This window comes from Lontra canadensis, unplaced genomic scaffold (genome assembly GCF_010015895.1).
Source record: "Lontra canadensis isolate GAN:19392208 unplaced genomic scaffold, GSC_riverotter_1.0 scaffold30, whole genome shotgun sequence".
Lineage (NCBI taxonomy): Eukaryota > Metazoa > Chordata > Mammalia > Carnivora > Mustelidae > Lontra > Lontra canadensis.
This window is the reverse complement of record NW_022631024.1, coordinates 20,292,884-20,301,915: the sequence shown is the minus strand read 5'-3', so window position 1 is coordinate 20,301,915 and position 9,032 is coordinate 20,292,884. Positions and strand designations below refer to the sequence as shown.

The window sequence follows — 9,032 nt, the reverse complement described above, 5'->3', positions numbered from 1 at the left end:
CATCCCGGGCGAGGCGGGGCCTGCGGCCGGGGTGGGGTAAACAGGCCCGGCCTGGAGGGCGCGCCGGCCACTGGAGGGCTCCGCCGGCGAAGGCTGCTCCTGGGCTCCTGGCGGCGGCCCCGAAGTTCACGCGCGTCCTGTCTTTGTCTCTGCAGCCGTGGGCTTGCGCTGTGTGTCTGTCTGGGGAGGGGGTCGCCGCGGGAGTCGGTCCTGGGCGCGTCTCTGCGTGGGCGCTTCTTGGGCTTCGCGGGTGCGGGCCCGGCGCTGGGAGCCTGCCGGCCGCGCCGCTGGTGTCTGCCCTGGGGTCGGGGTCGCCGCACTGGGCTGCCTGTCCCCATGCCTCAGGTGGTGTTGGGCGGGAACCTTGCTTTGCTGCCCTGAGGGTCTGAATCGTCCCAGGCCTGGGGGGCTGATCGGGCTTCAGTGGAGGCAGGAGCTGCTGCCCTCCAGGTGCCTCTTCTGCACTGGGGGCAGACCTTGAGGGGCCCAGGGTCCTGGGAGACCTCCCCTGCTTCCCAGAGGGGCACTGAGGCTCCAGGCCAGAAGGTCTTCAGGAACCCAGGGTCCCAAACGCACCCCCACCCCAGGGCTGAACTGGGGGACTGCTTATTCACTTCTGGCAGGGCATAGGAGAGGGCTTACTCTTAGCCCATTTCACAGATGAGAAAACAGGTACCAAGAAGTGACTGGAAGGTGGCACAGTGGGATGCCAACCTGGGCCTTGTGGTTCTGTGTGTGTGGTCTCCTCCCGGCCACCGCACCCCCGGACAGGAGACTGGAGTGTGGCTGACGGAGGAAAATGGAGGCTGCCTGCAGAGAACCTGGCTCTGGGCACTCAGGGTGGGGCCTCTGGAGGAAAGGGAGAGCAGCCTTTGTGCTGAGCGCTGGGGGTGGACAGGTGCCCAGGTGCCCTCCCAGGTGCTTATTAGCGTTATGGACTCTCCCAGATGCCGGGTGTGGTGCCAGCCACTCTCCAGCTGCCACTGTTCTGGGATCGCTTCCTGCACCCCGAGGCTGGAGTGGGCACTCTCTGCAGACTAGCCAGGCAGCACCCCGTCTTTCTAGGCTGGGGGCGGGGCAATGCGGGGAGGCCTCTGGAACCCAGAGCCTGGAACCAACTCGGTGCTTTAGGTCCCAGCCCCTGGCCTGCGCACTCTGGGTTCTAAGTATCTTGACCGGGGACTGCCTGACTCCCCAAGCACCCCAGCACGTGGATGGGGTCCAGACTGATCTGCTGGCCCAGGCTGAACGGCGAAGTAGCCCACTAGCCCCGCGCTCTGATGCTGCCGTCTGTTGACCCAGGTAGTACGGGATGGGGCCCTGGATGGGAGTCAGCCTGCCTGCTGCCTGCTTCGAGGGCTGCAGGAACTTCCGGCCTACAGCTGGGAGGCTGGGAGTGTCAGGTTACCGAGGAAACCAAGGCAGGCCAGCCAAGGTCTGGAGAAGGACAGAGCCAGCACTCCCTGATCCCCCACATACCTTGGGCCCCAGGGGCCCTCCTGCAGTGCGGGCCAAGGGCTATGCTGAGAGGAATAGTCCTGGGCCTCCAGAGACACCCCAGCCCAGCCTCCCCAACCAGGACTGACAGTCCTGCTGGGTGTCTTCCTAGGTTCTCTGGCTCTGCCGCCCTGTAACTGGGGCCAGTGTTCCAGCCTCAGGGCATTCCCTAGCTTGAAGGCAGCTCTCCTTCTGTATCCCAGAAGGGAAACTGAGGCATAGAGGGCTACTATTTTCCATCTCCCAGCATCGGGATGAGAACCATTGGCCATCTATACAGGACACCACAGTTTGGGCCCAAAGTCAGGGACCGGGCCAGGGCCAAAGCCCCAGGGACTCCCCAGTCCCCAGCAGCATGACTGCGGGAGTGATCCTGGCCTGGCTTTTGTATCTCAACCAAGTGAGACGTGCCGACCCCATCCTTCTCTGTGCTCCAGAGACAAGCCAGCGATCAGACACAGCGAGGAGCGCTTGTCTTCCCTTGTTCTATGCCACCTTCCAGCTCTGCTGTAGGGTGTGGGATGACAGGATGGGACTTGCAGGGCGGCCCCGAGGTGGTGGGAAAGCTGGGTGGACAGCGTCTTCGGCCCCCCCGGAGGCAGAGAGAGACCCGGGCCCCGCCTTCTAGGGCTCCCAGCCTGGATGGAGGGCACGTTGAGACTGGAGGCAGGACCTACAGGGCTGCCTGGCCCTGGACAGGACCGCTTCCGCACAGGGCTGGCTCAGGCCCGGAGAGTGGACTCTCGGGAGTGGGTGGGGCAGGGGAGTTCCGGTAAGTGTGGGGACTGCTTGTCTTCCTGGTCCTGGTCTCTGGCTGTTGGGAGGAAGGGCCGGCCCAGAACAATGGCCGGAGCCAGGCCAGACTGGGTCAGCTCTGGGGGGAGGGGCTGCCAGGCAGGACAGCCTCTGCCAGGGCTGGGCCAAGCAGGGCGGTGATCTGGCTCTGCCTTTTGCTTCCTTCCTAGATGCAGCTGCCTGTCCTGGGAGCCTGGACTGCGCCCTGAAGAGGCGGGCGCGGTGCCCCCCCGGCGCACATGTCTGTGGGCCCTGCCTTCAGCCCTTCCAGGAAGACCCGCAGGGACACTGTGTGCCCAGGACGCACCGGCTTGTGGGTATGGGAGAGAAGGATGTACTTCCCCCTCCCCTGCCCTGATTCGGTTGTCACTCAGCCTCAGACCCTGGGTCTCCTGAATTTTGTTGGTGTGTGGAGCCTTTATGCCTTTTTTTTTTATGCCTCCGAGGGGCCCAGTGATCTTTCCAGATAGCACAAGCCCAGAGCCTGGCAGTGGGCTGAGGCGTGGGGCAGTTAGCCCCTGTCAGGGCAAGGGGTGTCTGGCATGAAATGCTGGGGTGATCGCAGGAGAGGAAGAATCAGAGTTCCCCACCCACCCACCCCCGCCCCGGGCTACCCTGGCCCCCTGCCCCATGTGCACTCCTTCTCCATGGCTTCCTCACACTGTGCAATCTGTGGGCCTCCCCTGCCAGCCTGAGCCCAGAAGGTCTGCACGGCCAGCTGCTCAGTGAGTTCAGGTGGGATGGGGCATTACAGAAAGAAGTCGGCTGGGGCAGGAGGACCTTCCCAGAGGAGGAACCTTTCCTGGCAGTGAGGTGGGCTGGGGAAGGAGACCGTACGGGCCTGCTTCAGAAGGCGGCAGGCGCTCTGCTCTTTCCCTGCTGTGTAGAGTGTGTCCTTGGAGCCTCTGTCTGGACTGTGGGGGCTGTGGCTGGGACCGAGTTGGCGGGGGGCAGCCACCAGCCCCATCCCGATATCTGCCCTCAGTTCCTACCCATTAACTAGTGGGGGTGGGGACAGAATGAGGCCTCTTCCCTCTACTTAAGGAGTCGATGCCTGTCTTGGTAGAGAAGGGGTGGGGTGATGCGTGGGTAACAAGCAGGGTGAGGGCACCCCTTCTCTTCTCCTTCTGGCCTCGGTGCATTCCCCTGACACCTCCGCTCCCTTGCTCCGGCCCCCACTTGCCTGGGAAAGCTGCTGTGCACATGGGCTGCCTTCAGCGGTCACCAAGGCAACTCGGGATGGCTGGGATTGCAGGCTGGTACCTAGTCCTCTGGCCACCACCCGTGCCTGGGAGGAACCTGGAGGGAGGAGGAGGTCTGGGCCAGAGGTCTGGCTCCTGGATGGACCCCAGCTCCTCTGGAGGGCTGCCCACAGCTGGGGTGGCTGGGGTGGGGCTGGGGGCCTCTCCACCTGCCTGATGGGCCCTCACCGTCTCCAGGGGAGAGCCTGCCCAGGCCCAGACTGGAAGATGAGATTGACTTCCTGGCTCACGAGCTGGCCCGGCAGGAGCCATGGCACTCCATGCCCACCGCGCAGCCCCAGCCTGAAGCTGGACAGCGGCCGCTGGAGCCGGGTGAGATCCAGCCCATTCCCACCCCTACCCCGCCCCACCCGGCGGGGGCCTGACCCCTGGCCAGTCCTAGTGTTCTAACCTGCCTCCTCTCTGCAGCGGCCACCCTGGGGCTCTCAGAGCGCCGCCAGGGCCCCGACCTGGGCCCCCCCTCCACTCGAGGAGCCCCCGCACCCACGCCCCACACCTCCTTGGGCTCCCCTGCATCCTCTGTGCCCGTGCACGTGGCCCCCTTGGAGCCCCGGGGAGGCCGCGGTGACGGACTCGGCCTCGGTAGGTCTGGAGGTCCGTAGGTCTCTGGGTGGGCAGGGGGCAGGGCCCTGCCCGGAAGGCCGCCCTCACCGCGCCCCCTCCCCGCAGTGCTCGTGGTGGCGTGCTCGGTAGCCGGCGCGGCCGCCCTGGCCCTGGCCGCCCTGTGCTGGTGCAGGTGAGCGCGGGGCGCGCCCGGCCGTGGGCGGCGGCGGGCGGTGGCGGGCGGTGGCGGGCGGCGGCGGGCGGCGGCGGGCGGCGGCGGGCGGCCGCTCCGCGGGTCTCAGGCTCCGCTCCCCGCAGGCTGCAGCGAGACGTCCGCCTGACCCAGAAGGCCGACTACGCGGCCCCGCAGGCGCCCGGCTCCCCTGCAGCGCCCGGGATCTCGGTGCGTGGCCCCGCCCCGGCCCCGCCCCTCCGGCCCCCGGCTCTGCGTCCTGACCCCTGCCGCCCTCTCCCCGCGCAGCCGGGCGACCAGAGGCTCGCGCAGAGCGCCGAGATGTACCACTACCAGCACCAGAGGCAGCAGATGCGGTGCCTGGAGCGGTAAGAGGCCCCCACCCCGTCCCCCCGCCACCCGGGCCCCCACCTGCGCCGCCCCGGCTCCGGCTGAGGGGCGCTGAGCCCCCCGGGGAAGTCTGGGCCCCTGGCGCCCGGAGGGTGTGGGAGGCCCTAGCGATCCCGCCCCCTACCCAGGCATAAAGAGCCGCCCCAGGAGCTGGAGTCCTTGTCCTCAGAGGAGGAGAACGAAGACGGTGACTTCACGGTTTATGAGTGCCCGGGCCTGGCCCCGGTGAGTCCCACGGCAGAAGCCCCCCGGGCGGGGCCGGGCCGGGTGGCGGGGCGGGGGCGGGGGCGGCGGTGGGGACCAGCAGGGTGGGGGCTCCCCCGTGCGCCCCATGCCCCGCCTGCCTGACCCCGGCCTCCACAGACCGGAGAGATGGAGGTCCGGAACCCGCTGTTTGATCACTCCTCGCTGTCTGCGCCCCTGCCGCAGTGACCTGAAGGCTGCCTCTCCCTTCTCCCGGACTGCAGGGCCCAGGGGTGGGGAGGGGCAGGACGCACCGGTTCCCGTTAAAGAGATCTTGTTCTCGCAGTGGGTGTGCTTGTGGCTGGGCCAGGGCACGAGGGGGGCGGGGGCGGGAACCCCTTACCCAGGAGACTCAGCCCCCTTCTGCCAGGACCTTCTCTTTCTTCTTGCACTTGTCCTGTTGAGTCCGAACCCCCAAATGAGGGGACAGGGAGAACCATGAGACCAGGCATGGATGAGGAATCCTGGCAACAATTAAAATACATTTCAAACCCGTCATCTTGGTGTGCTGGAGACTGATCTCCATCCCACCCTTTAGGGCCACGGTGGATGGAGGCTGGAGTGGAGGCCTGGGGCTTCCTCCTGCCCTCCCAGAGATGGCGGGTGCATCTCCGCACTCCTGCTTCTGCTTGGAAAGGCGGTCTCACCCCCTGCTGGGGAAGAGAGGCTTTGTTTTTCTACCAACACAAGATCCCTCCTACCCTCTTTCTCCTGTAGGCCTCACCCCTACCGAAACTTCTGTCTCAAGTAGGGGACGAGCGCGGTCTGGGCGGGGGGGGTGGGTGGGGGGGGTGTCTAGAGTTGGTACCACTCCCTGAAAGGTCCCATTCCACGTATGCTGAAAAGAGGAGGGGTGTGAGGGCGGTGGGCACCCAACCTCCATTTCCACTACTGGGCGTCTGGGCCGGAAGGCGGGACAGAACATGATGCAGCCCTGAGCATGCGCTTGTGATGGGAGCCACGAGGCCCTGGGGCCCCTGCAGCCCATGTGGGGCAGGGGCTTCCGAGGGGCACAGGCTCCTCACAGGGCGATAGGGCAGGGCGGGCTGGGCCAGGAGAGAAGGGCAACAGGGACCCTGAATGTCAGGAGGGGGTCGTGGCCCACCCCAGCCACCCACCCAGGAGCAAGGAGGTCTGTGGAAGGGCAGAGTGACCTTCAGAGGGGGGGCTGCCCTGTGCGACCAGTGGTACAGAGGCTGAGTGGGGAGAGGAGTTTCTGGGGCCCAGGGAGCAGCTGGGTCTCCTGCAGACAACTGCGGGGATGGGACCTGTCTATCCCCCGATGGTGGTGGGGGGATTGGATGTAGAAGCCCTTGGTGGTGTCTTGGGGGGGCGGTCCTGAGAGGGAAAACAAGGTCCATTTGGGGCAGATAGTCCCTGAGGAGAGACGGGTAGGCTGGGCTGGGGGAAATGGGTTTGCCCCTGCTTGGAGCGAATGGCTTGTCCTGAGAGTACCAGGGCCCGTCCAGACTGGGAAGTCCCTCCCCTCCACCCCAACTCCTGGGCTGTGGCCTTGGGCTGGCCCTCAGCTGGGAACCTGCTTTCCCTTTTGTGCCAGAGATGACAGGAGTCTGTGTGGGGCGAGGACAGGCTGGCAAGGATCACCTGTCCATGGTCACTTAGTCTGTGCCACTAGGGAAGGTAGCCACAGAGAAAATGGGGCATGGGACAGTCCCGGCTTCACTCCAGAAGGCCCAGGCCGTCCGGCTTGTCAACTGTCGGCCACATGCCCAGGCCAGGAGATTCCCCTTGATATCTGGGGTCGGGCCTGGTGTCTTTCACACCTCCCGTGGGCCTGACCTGGGTAGAGAGCAGGCACCCCGCCTTCTCTAGCTTCTCAGAGGTTCCAACCTGTCTCAGGGCCCCAGGCAGGAGGCCCCCTCCCCTTTTGGAGCAGCTGCAGTGAGACAGGATGGGAATGTTTGGGCCCAGGAAGGGAGGGCAGGGGCTGGTCCCCTCCAGGCCGTGGGGTCTCCCTCAGCCAGCTTACCTGGCACAGGGTGCTATGCCACTCAGCAGCCCACTCCCCCCATGCTTCCTCTGGCTTCCGTCAACCTCAGGCTAGCTCAGAGCCAAGCTCTGCTTTTGTCTAAACTTCCACAACCACACTTTCTCCCATAGGCCCCGGAGAGCAGTGGGCTGCCCTGAGGTGGGGCCTAGGTCCAGGAAAGCCCTATCTCCACAGGGACTCTGGAGACCCCAATCCTGGGCAAGGGGCCCGTTACCTTTCTCCGCACCACCTGTAGCCTCAGTGCCCCCTGCTGCCACTCCGGCCTTCCCAAGGCCCTACCAAGAGCAACCTTCTTGGTGCGAAAGGCTGATCTCATCTCTGCCCTCAGAGCTCACCGTGCTTCGGCCACTTGGCCAAACTTAACTGGCTTGACACCCTGTCTGAGCATGGAGGACAAAGGGTGACATTCCCACAGCCAGCACAGACCCTGAGATGACACTCCTCTGCTTGGAGATGCCCCCACACCTGCAAGACCCTAGGGGTCAGAGCACACTGGGCACAGAATGTGGGGTGCCGGGGCCCCCGAGCCATGCCCCACGAGGCGGGAACCTCTCTGTCTGGAGACTCTAGGACGTGACGCGCTTCTTCTGCAGGTCAGACTCACTGTCCCATCTGCTGGGGTAGCTGGCCGGGCTGGTCCTGTGTTCCCAGTCCCCCGGCGACACCCCCACGCCAGGTGCGCTGCCCACCAGGGCACGTGTGGTGCAGAAAGAACCGAGCCAAGCTCAGGTTCAGGGCACAGAGATCCTGCAGCGGCTCCTGCATAAGGAGAGGGATGTGGCCGCGGCCCAGGCAGGAAGGGAAGGAAGGAGAAGGAGAGCAGGTGCGACACCCATGCGCCCAGCGGCTCCAGACAGGAGAGCCGCCTCTCCCAGCGCCCGCTGCAGCTGGCTCCCACACAGCCCTCGTGCTACACCCCTGGCCTGGGAGCCCCTCTATGCACCCCCCTTCCGAAGGCGTTCCCCAACCCTCGGTTCATCTTGTCCTCCACCGTAAAGTGTGCGCTCCCTCTGCTGGGGACAGATGGCTCAGAGCTCGGCCGCCGGGGGTAGAGCTCACGGGTAGAGCATTTGACTGCAGAGCTCGACCGCCAGGGGGCCATCTGGGCACACGGATGGCCTTCGCCTTGCTCAAGCTCAGCCTTGGGGCGGGCAGGTGCTCTGTCCCTGAGGCACCCCCAGGCTGGGGCTAAAGCCAGGTCTGCCCTGCATTGCCGTAGGTGCTGTTGCCTGCAAGCGGGAGGCAGTCACAGGCCAGTGGCCTGGCCTCCTCCAGTTTGCAGTTTCTTCTGCAAGAAGAAGGCCGGCCCCGCGGTGGGACCAGGGCTGGGGCTACGGGAGGGACAGTGCGCCCCTGACTCCCAGAAGCTCATGGGCTGTGGTGCTGGAGTGAGGTGCCCACCTGGGTCCCAGTGAGTCACAGGGCCTGGGGCAAGGCGAGAGGATGAGGCCCCCACTTTCCCTTTGACTCGTGCGGTCTCTCCTTCATCACTTTGCTCAAGAGCTCTCTCACTCTGACCTGTTTCTGGACCAAATCTCGGGGCCCCATTTCCCAGCCAGCACGTTCCCACGGCAGGGGCCCCGTGGTTGCCAACCCGAGCTGGCAGGGGTGTGGCGGGGCGGGGGGGCAGCAGACGCCGGGCAGAGTGGAAGGCTTGCTTGGCTTCCCACCCAGGAAGGGAGCAGTCTGTGGGTACGGGTGAGGCCTGTGGCAGGGGCCCCGGCCAGCCTGGCCGTGCAAACAGGAAGGGCAGGGGCGCTGGCAGCCAGAGGCGGGATCGGCTCCTCCTCGCACACCTCACCAACTGCAGGGTGCCCGCCCCACAGAAAGATGGGCTGGAGTATGGCCGGAAGCCAGGGCGTGGCTCCTCTGCGGTCCCCCTGCCAGGGCAGAGAGGCTGGGGTGCGGCCGAAGGCCCAGGGCCCCCGTGGTCATCTCCCTAGTCGTCAAGCAGCTGAAAGGACAAAGACCAGCCACAGCTGCCAGCTCTCCTCGAGCCCCAGTGCCCACCCCAGGCAGTCAGGCCTGGCAGCCGCCTGTGCACCACAGACCACCAGACGGTTTCCGCCAGATCCTACCGCCTCCCCTCCCTCCCGGG

General features: G+C 65.8%; 1 protein-coding gene and 1 pseudogene across 2 annotated transcripts in view; one reads left to right on the top strand and one right to left on the bottom strand.

Annotated features, from left to right (window-relative positions):
• The window catches only part of NPDC1 (neural proliferation, differentiation and control 1), a 5,869-nt gene extending 450 nt beyond the window's left edge, over positions 1-5,419 (top strand). Inside the window, exons 2-9 of one of the 2 annotated variants that reach the window (XM_032866291.1) lie at positions 2,463-2,609; positions 3,732-3,866; positions 3,963-4,148; positions 4,224-4,290; positions 4,416-4,500; positions 4,579-4,658; positions 4,809-4,905; positions 5,044-5,419. In XM_032866291.1, the coding sequence (XP_032722182.1) occupies positions 2,463-2,609; positions 3,732-3,866; positions 3,963-4,148; positions 4,224-4,290; positions 4,416-4,500; positions 4,579-4,658; positions 4,809-4,905; positions 5,044-5,112 (866 nt within the window). In that variant the 3' untranslated portion in view covers positions 5,113-5,419. The remainder of the gene's footprint in view (positions 1-2,462; positions 2,610-3,731; positions 3,867-3,962; positions 4,149-4,223; positions 4,291-4,415; positions 4,501-4,578; positions 4,659-4,808; positions 4,906-5,043) is intronic. The other variant, XM_032866292.1, reaches the window with a different exon arrangement.
• Positions 5,420-8,070: 2,651 nt separating this feature from the next.
• Positions 8,071-8,880, bottom strand: LOC116872456 (annotated as a pseudogene).
• Positions 8,881-9,032: the final 152 nt, after the last annotated feature.